Here is an 18,584-nt window from a genome sequence, read left to right as displayed (position 1 = left end):
TACTAGGCTATGTTTGGTTGCTAAGAAATGAAAAAAAAAATTTGAATTTGAGGAGAGAGATAAATACATAAATCAATTATTGCATTTTTTTTATTTTGATGTAATAATTGTTTTTTTTTTTTCTCTTTCTTTGGAAAAAATAAAAAAAGATACTCCATGTTAGTGATCATAGGGACAATGCTTCTGCATGACCAACGAATTCTAATGGATTATGCCGACTCGAGTCCACTATTAGCCGATCCAAACAGTAATGGAGCAATGGCTTCCTTCGAACATGCTAACAACCCCGTTGGCGAAGCAAACGTTGCCTTGTGTCTATCATTACATCATGATGAAAATAAATCATAATGATGTACTGATGGATTAATGTATCAATGACTCTTATCTCTTTCATCAAATTCATATTTTTTTTTCCCTTTTCTATTCATTTTCTGATAACCAAACATGCCCTTAGAGTTCTAGATAAAAGAAATTTGCTGAAACCCAAAGTATATGTAGATTTTAGAAGTCAGAAATTAGCCTTCGATCGTGTGCTTCCATGTAGTTTTGTCATGGAATAGGAGAATAATCATTCTTTGATTCATCTTCATCCGATAAACCACAATTCAGAGTCCAGACTCGCCAGAAGAAGAAGAAGAAGAAGAAGAAGAGGCGAATATGGGTCTGGGTATTTCCATATTGATTGGGATGAAGGCAACTTGTCTGTTATTGGTATGTGCTTATCTCAGAGCTATTGGCTTCATCTTTTTGTCAATCCCGTTCTTATATGCTTCTTTAGTCGCTATGTTGGTCTCTATTGCTTCTCACCCAACCATCAATCTTCCCATGCTTTTGGGGAAGAGATCTGACGGGAGCTTCCCCATTTGGTCGATCATGTTATTTGGCCCATATTTGTATTTTGCTCGATTCTTCTCGTTTTTAAGGAGAATGCAAAGTAGGGAACCTCCTTATAATGAAATTTGCGAGGGTTTATATGTCGGAGGATGGCCTTCTTCGTTGGATAAATTGCCTCCCGGTGATCCTGCCATTATTGATTGCACTTGTGAGCTCCCTAGAAGTACAGAGATCTCACACAATGCTTATCTTTGTGTTCCAACTTGGGATACGAGGTCCCCTCAACCCTCTGAAATTGAATCTGCAGTTCGGTGGGCTTGTAGAAAGAGAGAACAGAAGAGGCCCGTCTTCATTCACTGTGCTTATGGTACAACTCTCTCTCTCAAATTGTGAATTTTTTCTGGTTCTCTTACTCATGAAGTCTAATGTGTACCTTCATTGCGGTTTTTTTTTTTTTTTAAATATAATTTTGTAACAAGATCAAATTAAAATTAAAGCTTTCCCAATTAGCTAGACATTTATAATGCATGCTACCAGGCCTCTTGTGTCATCTTAAAGCCAGTCTGATAAACAGTTGGTAGCCAAAACTTCAACCTTTTCCAATGAGTTGGTTACATCTGATTTTCTCCAAAGATTGGCAGGACTTGGTGTCGTTCTATGCTAGAAGTTTGTCTTATCAAGTGCAACGTACTGAAAAAGTTTTGATTCATGATATGGTTGTTTTTTCTTCATTCTTTATTACATCTGTCTATGGTGAAATAAATGTTCTATTTCATTAATTCCCTCTGGTGCGTGGTTCACCTAGGGATGTATGTGGGCTTTGCCCACAAAGCATTTCAGGGCTGAATTGCCCAGATTTTGTTCAACAGTGTCTTATGTATTAAAGGAGCATCACATGGAGGTGGCTAATGAACTTATTCAAGTGTAAGTTGTATCTTAATACATTTTTCTGATTTATTGCAAAGAAAAATGTTAGCCGCATATCTTTCAGGATAGCTTGAATACTTCAGGCAAGAAGCACTAGGCATAAATTAAATCTCCATAAGTATTGTCCCTTCCCTAAAGTTCCTTTTTTTTTTCTGTGGAAATCAACACTAGCACCAGCTGTTAGGCCTCAGCAAAATGGTAAGGTTGCTCTATTGCAACCTGTTGGTCACAGGTTCGAAATTTCGAATAAAGTAAATAGTCTCTCTGCAAAGTGGGTGTAAGGCTGCGTACATTTGTCCCTCCCCAGAGACTCTACAGTAGTGGGAGCCTCTTGCACTGGGTGTGTCCTTCTAATCAACACTAAGATGCTCGGTATATTTCAAGGGGTTTGTACAATTTTTTGGTTGGGGTTTCAAATAGGTGGATATTTGGACTCGTGGATACGTGTTGTGGAACTTCATAATGTGGTTTTTGTGCCCTTTTTCCCTTGCGTGGATAAAGGAGGATTTTAGCTGGTTCAAATGCTTTTCCTAAATCCTAAGAATCCGCAAATTACTGATAATTTTGAAGGTGTAATTATTATAAGGTGGCTAAAGAACTGGCATGCCTTATAGAGAAATTGATCAACCAAAAACAATACATAAAATGAGTGTAGCTGAGATCTCGATTTTTGTATCGATGGGTGGAAGACGGGAAAGGATAGAATCAGAAATGAATTCTTTGCGGGATGGGAATTTTGAGGTAGTTAGTGTCAACAGGTTACCAGAAGTGGAAAAATTGAATGAGTTGGTTTGGTAGTGTGAATCGAGAAGCAATGGTTGAACAGTGAAGAGCGATATGATGCACGTTGAAGGTATTTGGACAATGTGGAAGCTAAAAGTGGGAAGATAAATTGATGTAGATCGTTTTAGTGGATAGAAATACAGCAAACAAAATCGATCTAAGACTGGCCCAGCCAGTTCCAGTTGATCCGCAGCTGGTCCAGCCATTCCAAGTTAATGGAGGCCAGGTGTAATGTAGAAGTAGATTACAAAGTAACTACCCCCAATATATTACAACTCCAAACCCACATCAGATCTTGAATTAGCTTGACAAAATTCAGAAGTTACAAGGAAAACAAAGGAACTAATAACAGAAACAGACCCCCAAACAATAAAGAACAATGCAGCAACAAACCCAGCCAAAGACTCAAGCTGCTAGTAGAGAGAAAGTCCTGCGGCTAGGGTAAAGAAGGGTACCTGCAGCTGGAGTTATAGGGCTCTGATGGACCTCTTATCAAGGTCGATTGGATACCTTAAAGTGGGGAGCAAAACCTCCAAAGTTGGCTGACTTCTGATGGCTGGATTGAAAGTTGCTCAGTTTCTTGATTTCAGACCTTAGATAGAGAATTAGAGAGAATTCTGCAAGAACCACTGCTGGACTGGCCTTCAGATAAGATCCATTGATCCTTAGACAGTCTAGGACACACCCTTAAAAGGGTTTACAAAACAGAGCTCAGATGTGGAAGATAGATGAGATCGATCTTTCTCCAAAAAGCTTCACTGGTGCTGGTTGATCTGGACTGTAATGAACCTTAACAGAATCTGAATTGCACTCCTTGAATCTCACAGCAGATAAGGACCAATAACAGAGAACTAAAGTAGAAGAAAGAAGCAAGTAACCAAGATCGTGGGTGGGGGTGGCTATCTCGGCCTGGGCATCTCACCCTCAGCTATCTCAGCTGTTTAGAAGCAATTGACTGCAATCTTTGTTTATTCAAACCTGAAATTCTGAGTACAATAGCTCCTCTTTGAAGAGAGGGCAGAAACTATGCTATTAGCAGTCACATTAGAACTAGGAGTTGTACTCCTACTAGGACTAACATTTGAAACCTAGTCAAACTTAGGAAACTAATTAGTCACTAACTACTAGCCACTAATGGGCTTCATTACATAAATCGATGGCCACTAATAGGCTTTATTGAACAATTTAAATCAATGGGCTCAATGGGCCTTTATTAACTATTGACTAAATTAAATTAACACTTAAGTGGCTGACTTAACTTAAGTGGATCGATGGGCCCATCTTACTGGCCGATGGGCCTTTAATAGACGGAGATCAAATCAGCCTTAAGGCTGGTTTGATGGCTGGTTGGCTGGATCTCCCTCCTGCAATAGTGTAGCCTATGATGGTGCTCTACATCAATGTGTAGAGCATAAAAACTGCTCTACTGACTTCAGTTTTGAGTGGTTTTTTTGTCTTATTCATGTCTTGGACAGCAAGGAAGAAGCTTCTACTGATTTCCAGATTTTCCAGATTCTTCTAGTTTCTTTAGCGGCAAGCTTTGGAGTGAAATACAAAGGGATCATCAACTAGCTTTTCTAGAAGAATTTGTTTAGTCTTAGTTAGCATTTTTCTTCCTTGTTCCTATTGTTTCCTAATTCATAGTTTCCTTTTTAGAGAAGCAGGCCAAGCCTATATATTCTAATCGGTTGGAAGGCTTTGGAAAAATTAAATCAATGGAGTTTGCTTGCTTGTGCATTAATTGGATCCTGTGAGAGGCTGAATCAACTGAGAGAGTTGAGGGTGAGAGATCCAGGCTGAGATAGCCATTCTATCTTTCTTTTCTCTTGCCATCGACCCCCCATTTCCCTCTATTTCTTATTTTCCTAGTTCTTCTGAGTAATCAAGGCCTGTCTGAAGCTCTGTTGAAAGGCCGATTATTAGTCCCTGCTGCCTGCTGGTACTGCTTAGATCTGAAGCCACTACCCAACACCTGTGGCCGCTTTTGAGGAGAGTTTTTTGGGTAGCAATCGACCTTACTTATCTTCCATACCCTGCAGCCATTGCAGGCCATATTTTGGGGATCTATCAGGGACCATCAGAGGTCCGCTTGACCAGGCTTTGAGGGCCTGTTGACTTCTGAGTGCCAAGATATTAGATTTCTCTATTTTCTTGACCTAATTCAAGAATCTCCGGATCTGGACTTTCAATCTTCAACTGGACCTGATTATTAGCCTCAACTGACTAGTTAGTGAGTTCTTTAATTTCTCAGGTTTCAGATATTCTCTATTCTGTCTAGATTGCTTGATTATTCCTCTAGGATTTTGCTACCTGTTGTTTAGGTTTACTATGGGAGTTATTTGAGTCTTAGTATCATCTGGGTATATTGATTTGTTTATGCCCCTGTTTTCTGAACTCTTATTGTTCTCTGAACTTTTCTTTTTGACTTTGCACGGATCCATGTAGCTAACCCCATTTAGTTGGGGTAAGGCTGAGTTGTTGTTGTTGTTGTTTGTCCTAGCCGATAGGGCTACTTGTTCAGGTTCTGTTACTGTTTTGGGGATCTTTGTATATTGACATTAGTACAGTGTTGGAGTTGGATACTTATATCTAGCTTTACATTATGAATAGACATGGGCATTTATGATTAAGCAAAAAATATGAACTTAGAGTTAAATGCTAACAGAATTCGTGCAACAAATAGTCGGTGGATGGGATTAGATTGAAATTGAGTTCAGTTGGGTGAGGATTGCTGTGAGTTTCTCGTAGATGTGGGGGAGGAATTAATTCTGTTCGCTAGAAGTTGACAATGTTTTCTTTAGGAATGAATTCTGAGAAAAGAGGGAAGAGACACATGTCTGCCTGTCTTTCAACCTCTCACTCCTTTTCCCACTGGCATTCACACCACTTTTTTTTTTAGTTGGGGGGGGGGGGGGGGGAGGGGGAAGAAATGGATCATACCTAAGAAAAAATTTGTAGTCTCAGTCCTTTTGGTCCTTCATTCACCAGTTCACTGATAATATTCTCACATTTTGAAAGGTTTTAGATTTAAGTCACATTTCTAGACGTCATGATATCTGGCTTCTGGATTTTGCTTTGCTTGACCGTAGAATATTTAATGCTAAATGTTAGAGACTTAGAATATTTGATGCTAAGTGTCAGAGTGATATCTTGCACATATGCAAGTCTTTTAATGTTCTTCTAATTGGCCTCTCCATACTTTTACCCATTAGTGCATGGGTCCATGTTGAGGAGTACATCAGCCTTGATTATATTTTCCTTTTGGAGAAAACTTGCCATAGGAAAGTGGAACTATCGTTTTGAGGTAAGATGATTGCATGTGTCATCTTGATTAGTGTTAACAGGAAGAATGGGAGAATGCTTGTGTGTCTTTAACTGATCACACAATCATGATAGAGTCATGATAAGAGTACAAAACAGAAATCATAAAGTAATTATAAGTATACCCCTCATCCAGCCACCCCACTCTAATTAGGCTCGGTGGAAGGGGAAAGCCCTAATGTGCCCTTGCGGCACTTATTTTTATTCTAACACTCCCCCTCAAGTTGGTACACAAATGTTACACATGCCCAACTTGACTAAACTAGGTTGAAACAACTTTCCAACCAACCTTTTAGTGAAAACATCAATTAGTTAATCACCAGACTTCACAAAAGGAACACAAATCAAATCAGCATCCAACTTCTCTTTAATGAAGAGCGTGTCAATCTCCACATGTTTGGTTTTAGTTATGCTGTATTGGATTATGAGCAATACTGATAGCAGCTTGTTATCACAATAAAGCATCATCGGAAGATGAATAGGTACACCAATATCATTCAAAAGTGTACGCAACCATAGTAACTCACAAATCCCCTGTTCCATGGCACGAAATTGTGCTTGAGCACTAGATCTAGCCACCACATTCTCCTTCTTACTGCGTCAAGTGACAAGATTCCTTCCTACAAAGGTACAATAACCAGAGATGGATTTTGTGTCAGGTGAACCAACCCAATCAGCATCTATATAAGCTTCAACTGGGAGGTGATCATGAGGAGATAAGAGGATCCCTTTTCCTGGAGCTAACTTCAAGTATCGTAAGATACTCATAACTGCTTCCATATGAGAGGAATAGGGATCATGCATAAACTGGCTAACCAAACTCATAGCCGCAACAATATCAGATCGTGTATGAGAGAGTTATATCAATTTTTCTACCAACCATTGATAGCGGCCTTTGTCAACTGGTTTACCCTCTTTTTCCTTGAGCCGAGTACTAGATTCCATGGGAATATCAAAAAGATAACAACCCAACATGCCTGTCTCGGACTGCAGATCAAGGATGTACTTCTTTTGAGAGAGAAAGATGCCTTTTTAGGACTTGGAAACTTAACCCCAAGAAAGTACCTTAACTAGCCAAGATCTTTTATCTTAAATTATCTACCCAGAAAACCTTTGAGATGATCAATCTCAGTACTATCATATCATGTTACCATGATGTCATCCACATAGACAATGAGCATAGTAACTTTTTCACCAGACCTCTTTATAAACAATGTGTGGTCAGCATTACTCTGCTTATAACCCACAAATGTCATAGCCTTGTGAAATCTTCCAAATCACGTTCTAGGTGACTACTTCAAACCATAGAGAGCATGCTTCAACTTACAAACCTTGCCTTAAGTTCTTGTGCTAGAGAAACCTTATGGAATTTCCATATAAACTTCCTCATTGAGCTCTCCATAGAGGAAAAGATTATTTACATCAAGATGCTGGAGTTCTCATCCTTAGTTCACAGTATATGAGAGTAACACTCGCACAGAGGTCAGCTTGGCAACTGGTGCAAATTTCTCCTGGTTGTCAATTCCATAAGTCCGAGTGAATCCTTTAGCCGCAAACCTTGCCTTTTAGATGTCAGTAGAACCGTCGATCTTCTGTTTTACCACAAAAACCCATTTACAGCCAACAAGTCTCTTCCCAGGTGGAAGAATCACAAGTTCCCATGTAGCATTCCTTTTTTAGACATCCATTTCTTCCTCCGTTGCAACCTTCCATTTTTTTCTATAAGAGCTTCCTGCCAATTCTTAGGAACACAAGTAGATTAAAGAGAAGACACAAAAGTACGATAGGAGGGAGAAAGGAAATCACATGAAATAAACCGAGATATAGGGTGTTGAGTACAGGTCCTAGTGCCTTTTCTAAGGAAAATAGGTTGGTCAGAAGGAGAAATTATACCTGAAGTATGAGGCTCAGTCGGTTCTGGATCTAGGACTGGCGAAGGGAGGTGTAAAGGTGTTGTACTAGTGGTGATGGTCTGAAGTTGCTTATTTCTGATATGTCCCTTATAACAAACTTGAAGAATGGTGATCGCTGTCATAGTTGTCAAGGCGACGCCAAGGCGTCCAGGCGGTTTGCCTGGGGCCTAGGCAATAGTCGCCTTATTACACTGCATACCGCCTTGTGTTTTAGCACTTATTTATGCCAAATATCATTTAAGTAAATGCTTTTTATATTTGTTATTTCATGCTTTTTATATTTGTTATTTCATTTATTTAAGATATTATTCATAAATAAGCAAATACCCCCTATTTGAATCCAATAAAAATAGTTTAAAAATCAAATTCCAAAAGGATAAAAAATCAACCCCCCAGTCCAAGAAGAAAGACTGGATTTTGGTTATAGGGACGATTTTCAACTTTTAAATGCTGGAGTTTTTCTCAATTATGAAAATTTTATAAATTCTATCATGTTAAAACATTGCTAAAAACCAAAAGTCCGTTAAAATAATTTTTTGTTTTGATATCCATAAAATTATTTTCATTCAGGCGATTTTAACAGCATTCGCGCACTTAAAAATAAGTTTGATCGGAGCATAACTTTGTCATTACAACTTAGATTTAAGTAATCTTAGACTTGTTGGAAAGCTGGTTTTATATTATAACTGATACAAAAAGTCTCATGTAAAAATAATATCATTTGACCAGTCAAACTTGTTATAGAACCAGAGCATTTCTCTAAATTTTGATTTTGTATAACTTAATATGACTTAATGTTAATTTTTTATGATTTAATATGGCTAAATGTTGATTTTTAATGATTTGATGTTGGTTAATCTTGATTTTTTATGATACAAGGTATATATAGCTTACTAAATAATGTTAGAAAATAGGAAAAATAAAAAATAACAATTGGTCGCCTTGTTCGCCTCAAGGCGTGCGCCTTCTCGCCTAAGCGCATAGACAACCCTCCACCGCCTTGGTTCGCCTTTGCGCCGTGACAACTATGATCTCTGTCATGAACGAATCAAAATAAGCCGTAACTAAACTATGAGATAGTGGTAAGAAAAGGGTCGAACCCACAGAGAACTATAAGGCTAAATCTATTAAAATTGAGGTGAATGTTGTTTTAAAAATCATAAAATTCAGAATTTAAATTAAACTAAGTAAGCCGATTAACAAAGATAAGAATTAAAGAGAAGAAGCTATCCTCAGGTCTCGAATCCGTTCTGGTATTATTACCAATCATTGGTTCATACTTCGGTTCACTGAAACTACAAGTTCCAATGCAACCAAAAAAATATAATCTCTAGCTACCCTAAGCATAACCTATCCTGTCAAGCACTATCGTCTATTGTTTTCGCTAGCACGCTTAGTTTGATTGGTTAATGGCTATCATTAGTGTATATCAAAAATCAATATAAAACACCATTGTTTGAATAGAATAATTGAATCACAGAGACAAATATTCTAAACTAATTTATCTATTAAAAATCATCCACAATGGGAAAGGGTCTTTAACATCAAACAATCAAGTATGAATTTCGACCAAAAATTAAATAACAATCAATCAAAACTTCATCTAAACCTAAGGATAGAGAGGGGACTTAGTCGCTCATGAAGGGCAAAAATGATGATGGTGGTGATGGAACCTCAATGCAATGGCAATGTCTTCTGTGCAATGTTGTCCATGAAAATCCGTCCTAAAGAATGTGTGATCTAGAAGAAAGGAGAACTATGAGAACCAAGAAAGAAAAACCAGCCAGGGATGATGGGTGTGAACGGTGTGATATGGCAGCCTATGTCCTAGAGAATGGGTGTATAGAGTGTCCCAAGAGAAGGACCAAAAGAGAGATATCTAGGGAGAAAGATGGGTGCATGTGATATATAGGGAGAGAGTTTAGGCCTAAGAGAGAAGATAGGAGAGAACCGTGGGCCATAGTGAGGGCGTGAGAGGGAGTTGTAATAGTAGTGGACTTGTGGGAGAGAGAGATCGACTAAGATTAGGACAAAAGAGAGGGAGAAAGAAATTCGGTGAGAGAGAGAGTAGTGATGTATGAGATTAGGAAAAAGAGAGAGGTAGAGATGCATGAGAGATGTGAGAAAAAATAGGGACAGGAGACGTGGGAAAGAGATAGTAAAACAAGGAGAAAAGATAGGGGAATCCTAGAAGGAGAGATAAAATAGGAGAGGATTTTGAGGGTTAGTAGGAAAGAGAGAGGGTTCGGTGGAGGGGAAAGAATCGTGCATGGGAGAAAAGAGAGGGAGAGATTAGAGAAAGAGATGAGAGATAATAGGGGAGATGTTGTTTTAGGTAAGGTGGGAGAGGGAGACTCCTATTCTATTTTGGACAAGGAGAGAGAGAAGGGATGAGATAAAGTAGGAGAAGGAGAGAAATAGAGAAAGTAGGAGAGGGAAAAGGGCTAGAAGTGAAAGAGGAAGAGAGAGAAAATCGTCTCCCTCTCCTCAATTTCCCTTTTTTATTTTTTTATTCTCTTTTTCTCTTAGAAATTCCAATCCTACCCTCGATCCTTTGCCCTTGCTTCTAGACTGAACCATCTCCATCCATTCAACATCAAACTTGTGCACATCTCTTGAAAACCCTATAATTAAAGATCATCACAATATGTGGTCAAATTAATCATGAAAACCTAATTAAAATTAACAATTGAGTAGTAGTTTCATGAATAATTATGACCCGATCAAGTTGAGTAATCAATTTGTCTCTGAAATTCACCAATGGTTCTCTGAACTGGAGTCATCTCCCCCAGCGTTGGAACAGTATGAATCTCTCCCTAAGAAGAAACAATAAGTTCTGTTCCCTCATTGTCTTGTAGACTATGAGGATCCTGAGGTGAAGATGATGGGTATACTGGTGGAGCAATCAGATTCGGTGTCATCTCTTCTTCACTAGTAATACCAGTTCCCCCTGAAGAGGTGACGATGAGTAGTAACCAACAGATTCATGAAACACAACATCCATTGTTACCATAGTACACTGGGTAGGAGGATGGTAACACTTGTATCCTTGATGTGCAGGAGAGTAACCTAGATAGATATACTTAGTGCTTCGAGATTCCAATTTTTCTGATGAATGATGATCTCTAGCATAGTAGGCACACCCAAAAGTCTTTGGAGGGACCAGGAAGGATGTAGTCCCTTTAAGAGCCTCAACAGGAGTTTGAGAGTTGAGGACACGAGTCGGCATGTAATTTGATTAGGTAGGCTGTAGTGAGGACAACATCACTCCAATACTAAGATGAAACCTGTCTAGCAGACATCGTGGCTCGAGCACTGTCCAACAAGTGCCTATTCTTGTGTTCACCTACCTCATTCTGAGCAGGAGTGTCTACATAACTTGTCTGATGAAGAATCACATAATTGATGTAGATCAACACTTTGGGAGGATCTATCAGAGGTAGAAAGACCCAGCCAAGAAGGGCCTAGTTGTCCACACTTAAGCCCCCCTTCAAGTGGCTGAATTAGTTGTTAGAATGAGGGCCCATTGGGCCCATCGGTTGTAAAGTCCTATATGGACTAGTAGTTAGTCAATCCTACTCCATGTTGGAGTTGTAGTCTTAGTCTATTTCAAGTCCTAGTTGTACTAGGAGTGTCTAGTCCTATTTGGAAACTAGCTCCTAGTTATAGTTTGATTGCTATTCTGCCCTCTATAAATAGAGGAGCTTATGTACACATAATTCTTAGATTTGAATAAAGAAAATTGCAGTCAATTGCTTCTAACAGCCGGGATAGCTGTGGGTGAGATGACCGGGCCGAGATAGCCACCCCACCCACAATTCTCTTGGTCTTTTGTTCTCTTTTTTACTTCAGTTTTCTGTTCATTGTTTGCTGTTCCTATTCACTGCTATTGTGAGGAGTTCAGATCTGTTAGAACCATCAGAACCAGAATCGACCAGCCTTGAAGATTGGGTTTTGAAGCCTGTGATCTCTCTCCTCTCTCCCATTCTGTAATCTGATTAGGGAGCCACTGTTAGGGGGAGTTCTAGGCTGCTAGAGGACCACTCGGTCCTCTTTTGGAAGCTGTCCAGGAAGTCCAGTTGCTGTCACTGCAGAATTCTCTCATATTCTCTCTCTTAGGTCTGGTTTTCAAGAAAGTGAATATCTCAGCAACCAACTGTTGGAAGTCCTTCAAATTTGTAGCTTTTTGTACCCTTCCTAGGGACTACCTATGCGTAAGAGTGCAGCTCATTCTGAGCTCCACAGGTGCAGCCGCCCCTCTCTCTCTGGGTCTATCACAGGTGATCTCTCTCCTGGCCGATTGAAGTTTCTCTTGGGTTTTCTTTGTTAAGTTGCTTTAGTCTTGTGTGGATTATTCTTGGGTTTTATTTCCTCGTTTCTTAAGCATCTTTAAGTGTAATTTGGATACTAGTTGTATTGTTTGGGGTTTATCAATGTGGGGGTTGGTTTATTGTAATCTACTCCTGCATTAATGATTAGCTAGGTATTTTTTAAATTGATCCTCCATATACTCTTTTCCATAATTACTAAGGAGAATTTTCAGAGTTACATTAAATTAAGTCTGAATCATTTTATAGAACCGCTGAAACAATTGAGCAGTTCACTTTTGTGCAGCATCATGTAAATCCAAGTGGTTCTAGAGTGACACTCAATAAAGGACACAAACCATCTTTTCCTAGAAGTGGATGTTCCACGAGACGGACCCCACACATCAGAGTGAACCAAATGAAAAATGGAAAAGCTTCTTTTATTTATAGGTAAATAGCTAGAACGGGTTTTTTTAGCCAAAGTACATGCTTCACAAAAGAATTCGTCCCTGGTACATGATTGCACTAAATGCGGAAATAAAGGAGATAAAGTCCCAATTGGTGGGTGTCCTAAACGACAGTGCCATTGATTCAATTCAGAAGGAGCAGAGTGTAGTTGATGTTGTAGCCGTAGGGAGACAACAACATTAAGCAAATAAAGACCACCCTGCACCTTACTACATCCAATCGTCTTCCTCTTTACCAGATCGTGAAAAATGCAATGGGAAAGAAAAAAATGTTACTTTACAGTTTAGGTCCTTAGTAAGACTACTAATGGATAGCAAATTAGTAGTAAAATTAGGAATATGTAAAGTTGAAGACAGTGGTATAGAAGAACACTGAATACCCTTTCCAGAGACAGATGATAGGGTGCCATCTACTACCCTAACTTTATCTCTGCCTGAGGTGGGTGAATACTGGTGAAATAAAGTAGAGAAACTAGTCACCTGATCAGTGGCACTGAAGTAAATGATCCAGGGAGTGGAGGCGACTGATGCACAATGACCACCAAATGAAATACCTGAGTGAGTAAAGTTGGAACCTGAGGGGATTGAATTGGCAGAAGTTAAGGAATTGGAAGCCTTCACCATACGTCTTAAAGCCTGGAGTTTCTCATGGGAGAGTCCTATATCAGTTGCAGGTGGAGTGTCCACAGTTTCAGCTTGATGGGCTTTAGTTTTGGATCAACCCTGAGCACGCTTTGCCTCAAAATCAGCAGGTTTTCCATGGAGCTTCCAACAACTGGCCTTGGTATGATATGGCTTGTGGCAGTGTTCACTTTACCAATCTCCTTAGTGGTATCACCAGTTCAATTTGCTCGCTCAAAGGTAGTAGTGGATCCAATCTATAGGGCTGACTTTTCAGTAGTAGGAGTATGTAGCATAGACTTACGATGACTTTCTTCCATATAAACTATGGCAAATGATTGTTCCAGAGTAGGGAAGGGAGATTTGCTAAGTATATGAACACAAATTTGATCATATTCGACATTTAAACCAGCCAAGAAATCATATATCCTAATTTTATCCACATGTTTGGTGTACACAGTACTGTCTTCAATATTTTTGGGAGCATATTATGCAAAGTGGTCCAGTTCATACATACCATAGAATTTGAAGTTTGGCATAATATTTGGACACAGGGTTTCTACTGGGTAGTGGTACGGACCTTCTTGCAACGATCTAATACTTGAGCATCATTCCCTAATTGCCCATATGTTTCCTTAGCAGTAGTCCAAATATGAGAAGCAGTATCTAATAGTAAAAATCCTCGAGAAATAGATTGATGAATAGAACCAATCAAGTAAGCGATTATCAAAGAGTCATCAGTGACCCATTTATCCTGAGGGGTACCCTCATCAGAGGGTTTCTTCAATTTCCTCGTAATGTGTCCAGTAAGACCTCTACTAACAACGGTACAATATGTAGATCTGGACCAGACAAGGTAATTAGTTCCATCCAATTTCATAGAGCTAGTCCCAAAAGGCATGGAGTCATTGCGACTTTGTCCATCAGATGCAGAGGTCACAGTAGTTACTTCAGACATGATTGAACTAAAAAATCGACAATGAGAGAGAAATATCAGATCTTCAAAATCATTCGTCAGAAAGTGTCTATACTTGGATCAAATCGCCCAATAAAGGTAGTGAGGCACTCCGCCAAATAAGATCGGATATTGATGAAGAACTGTTGAGACAAGCAAATTAGGGTTTGGGGAGAAAACCCTAATTATCGAAGAATAGGGGAGATTTGATACAGAGACTTGGTAGATGAGGCCACAAGTCTGGTCGATCTCCTTTGCAATGGTGATGATGTTCTCCTAAAAAATTCAGCCAGTTCTGAGGAGAGAGTCCCAAAAATCGATTTAGGTAGGGTTTTGGAAGCAAACCCTATTTTTGCAGAAAATCGATTAGTGTAGATCTTCAATCTTGCAAGTGATGATGAGTCCTAGGTAGCTATACTTGATCTTCAAGAAGTAGAGGTGTGTTCTTTAAAGAGGAAGAAACCACTCTCTCTGAAAGTAGAATAAAAAATTGCAGAGGTTGAAGAACCCTCATTGTTTTGCAAGGGTTTTTGGTGTTTTAGTTCATGAGGTAGGGTATAGGACAACCACTAGATTCATAGGAATCACATCATTAGTGCTGCCCTATAGTAGGTTAATGGACAAAGGTCGGAGAAGATGGAGGCTAACAAAGGTGATGAAGGTCTGCGATTCTTGAAGGAGGACTGAAAACTGAAAACTAAAAACCTAGATCAGAAATTAGGCTCTGATACCATGTTAATAGGAAAGATGGGAGAATGCTTGTGTGTCTTTAATTGATCACACAAGTCCTCTATTTATAATATAGAATCATGATAGTCATTATAGGAGTACAAAATAGAAATCATAAAATAATTAGAAGTATACCCCCCCATCCAGTTGCCCCACTCTAACGAGGGTTGGTGGAAGGTAGAAATCCCCAATGTGCCCTATTCTTATTCTAATAATTAGCTTTAGCCTATGTAGCACAAAAACTGATTGCTTTGACCCTCTACTTGTGGGATAATGAATTTCAAAGTTTGGGTCCAGTGTGAATGTGTCTGTTGTGGGAAAAGCATGGTGCCATTGATTTTGTCAACAAGAAGGAAACACTGGCCAGTTTCACATCTAGCAAGGCTGCGCTGTAGCCTGGCCTGAGACCCAAAGAGATATTTCCAATCTTGAGTAGCAAAGGGATCAAAACCCCTGAACTGCTCAAGTGAGGAATGGCAATCACTCAACAAGGCCATATCCCAACTACATCAGCTACTCAAAAAGTTTTTTGCCAATCCACTCTATCTAGGTCCAGATCATAGTTTTTAAGGCACTGCTAAGGCGTCGCCTTACCAGTGCCTTGGCGCTGATGCGGTCTAAAGATGGTAAGGCAGTGCTCCGCCTTATGTGAAGTGGCGCCTTATGGGTTTTTTTTTTTTTAACACATTTTAAAATTACTTGATGAAGATTCCAAATATTGATTTTTTATTGGTAGGTGTATGGTTTTGTTGACACTTGAGATGTAGGGGATCAGCTTTACTCCACAAAAAATAACCAAAACAAACAAAACAAAAACACGATTCACAAACAGGGTTTGGATTTTGTCAAGGGTTTTAAGAAAGGGTTTTGAGAAGGAATCAAGAAACAAGGAAGAACCATTGATCCAGGCGACCATTTTGCTCCAGCAGCGGTGAGCTTGCTCTGGTAGTGGTGAGCTTCATTCTTCTTTGACAGAAGTAGAAATATAGTGGATGACCTTAGAGTTTAGACACTCATTTTGGCATCATAGAGGTAAGTATAATAAATACTTGTATTTTTTATGTCTTCTTTTCTTTATATTTATAATTTTGTTTCATAATTATGTATTTATATTATATGTTAATATGATTGATGATTGATGATTGATGATTAATGATTGATGATTGATGAAGATGAACTTAGTTCATTCACTTTATTGATTTGTTTTTTTTATGAATATTTTACACTGGTATGAATATGAACCTTTAATATTTATTTAACATATGAGTAATAGGATTCAACTAGGATTTGAGCCAAATAGATTGGTTTTATAAAAAAAATTACACAGGAATGCTTTAGTTGATAAGGCGACGCTTTATGCCCGCCTTATGGTTAAGGCGCTTCGAAAGACCCTCAAACGCCTCCGTCGCCTTACCGCTTTAAAAACTATGGTCCAGATCTGACCTTTGTATCATAGTGTTTTCCTTTTTTGCTCTTTTTATTATCCTGAAGTCTATCCTAATCTTGTATTATAGTTTTTCACATCAGAAAGACAATCTCGACGTAATTCTTTTTGGGCTTTCTGTTTGTCTTTATAGAGCTTCCTTTCATTTAAGTTTCTGAATTTAAATCCAGTTACTATGGTGACAGAGGACCTCTTATCTCGCCATAAGACTTTTATTTTTACTCAAATCATGGTAGGATTTTTCATACTTAACGAAGGAATGATGCAAAATGCAAAATGAATAGAAAATATATGTTGTGTATTATCATCAAACTTACATGGTTGCATATAGTTGGAGCAGATATTACTGGCGATGATGTATTATTATCTGAATTCATATCTGATATCTAGTTATCTGGGTAAATATCCAAATGGTAGAATAGAAATTTTGGACATATCTGAATTTAAGGCCATTCATGTAAATCCTGCCTTCAAGTAACAGAATAACTGCTGATGAAAGATTCAAGAAAAACAACCAAGTTCTAAAACTCGGGAGCAGTCACGAGATCGGTCAAGGCCGATACCATTCGATACTGATCTGGATCGGCTTGGATTGACCATATTGGACAGATCTACCCCTTAAAAAAAAAATCAGTTTTTATTACCATTTTACCCTTGGACCATACATGTGTATCGGGATCAGAAAGGTCAAGATCGGGATTCGGTCAAGGCCGATAGCATTCCGATTTTGCCGATACTAGAACCATGGGACCAACTCTCAAACTCTTAATGCTTCCTGGGAAAATCGCGTCCTACTTTTACAGGGAAGTTCTCTTCAAAAAGTGTCAGCAGCGTTGGCTGGTGAGGAGCCTTGGCTGACTGTAGCTAGGTTTTGGGATTGAATCATGCCTCCCGGCCAGGGTAGTTGGGTTAGGGTGGGGTATATATCTTAATGATTTTGTATTTAAAGAGAGAAAAAGAGGGAACTAATCAAGACTTTTTGTTTTATGTATTGCAGTTTGCAATGTAATGTTCCTGTAGTGTTTGGCCTGCCTACAATGCTTCTCTGTTCATTGAGTACTCAAAGGTCTAGAATCTTATCAAATGTTGTAGGTTAACTCTATTCAAATGTTGTAGGTCATGGGAGAAGTGTTGCTGTGATGTGTGCTCTCCTAGTTGCGATAGGTGTGGCTGAAGACTGGAAAAATGCCGAGAAGATCATCCGAGAAAAAAGGCCTTGGATTCACATGAATGCGCTCCATCGCAAAAGCCTAGAAGAATGGTCAAACCATCGGTTCTTCCCTAAAAGGAATGTAGGATCAGATGTTAGTTCTGTAATTCTGACTGATGCTCCAGGAAGCTCGTAATTCAAGTCATGAGACTGATGCAGCTGATATTTTTTGGGGGCGAAGGGTTCTTTGTGGGTCTACAGGGCCAAATTCATTTGGGATTGCTAGATAAATTTTGGTGTTAATGAGTTGATTAAGATCAAAATGCCTAGCCTGAGATGCCGAGGAGGCCCTAGGAACCGAGAATATGATTCGATGGCATGCAAAACTTATCTACCTATGATTTTACCTTTTATCTTGTGGCCAGAAAACTCATGAATTTGCTGGTTAGGATCAAGAGATCCATGTAAAAACCTATTGGTTCCTGTACAATAAACACCTACTATATATGACGTTCATTGATCTTTGGATACTCTAGCTGAACTTGCCTCTTGGTGCATAATGCATACGAAAGTATACATCCAAATCTATATTGTATTAGTGATCAGCGTCTGCATTGTTTGTGCATGTTAAATTGTCGACAAAAGTAAGGACTTCGCGACATTAACAGTTCAATTCGTATTTGATTGTTCCTGGAAGACAGATTTTGCTGCAATGTGTATGGCCGTCTCATTGTCATAAGAAAAATCCGTAGGTTCTGAATGTGGAACTTAAACATCCTTGAGTATATAATGTAACTAGGTCAATTAATAAGTTGTAGCAGCCATGGCTCTTAGGCTTTAGTAGAAGATCGTGAAACAGTTGACTACATTTTGCTTTTCCCAGAAATGGGATTCAATCCAATAAAGGTGTAATAACCAGTAATGGAATGGTGAAAGGTGAAAGGTGGCACAATTAGCCCAATCCTAGTCATAATAGGCACTCACATGAATATTACCAGCGGATGACAGAAGGATGTTTTTCCCCATACACGACTTTTAAGTGGCATAAAATCCAAAATGCAGCATCTAAATGAGAACTTGAAAAATGACGTTGTTATTGTGAGATAAATGAATCTTCCAAGTCTTAAATTCTA

At 38.9% G+C, this 18,584-nt stretch overlaps 1 protein-coding gene across 1 annotated transcript; it reads left to right on the top strand.

Moving 5' to 3' along the window:
* The first annotated feature begins 476 nt into the window (after positions 1-476).
* Positions 477-17,986, top strand: LOC122090076 (uncharacterized protein YnbD-like). Its single transcript, XM_042659914.1, has 2 exons — positions 477-1,201; positions 17,418-17,986. Exons 1-2 carry the CDS (start codon positions 658-660, stop codon positions 17,645-17,647), a joined length of 774 nt encoding a protein of 257 aa, XP_042515848.1. The 5' UTR covers positions 477-657; the 3' UTR covers positions 17,648-17,986.
* Positions 17,987-18,584: the final 598 nt, after the last annotated feature.

This window comes from Macadamia integrifolia, chromosome 9, assembly GCF_013358625.1.
Source record: "Macadamia integrifolia cultivar HAES 741 chromosome 9, SCU_Mint_v3, whole genome shotgun sequence".
Lineage (NCBI taxonomy): Eukaryota > Viridiplantae > Streptophyta > Magnoliopsida > Proteales > Proteaceae > Macadamia > Macadamia integrifolia.
Note: the sequence above shows the minus strand (reverse complement) of the source record. Positions and strands in the feature narration are given on the sequence as shown.

Coding starts and splice junctions, on each gene's coding strand:
- LOC122090076 (XM_042659914.1), top strand. CDS start 658: ATGGGTCTGGGTATTTCCATATTGATTGGGATGAAGGCAACTTGTCTG. Junction 1,202..17,417: donor CTTCATTCACTGTGCTTATG/GTACAACTCTCT, acceptor CAAATGTTGTAG/GTCATGGGAGAAGTGTTGCT.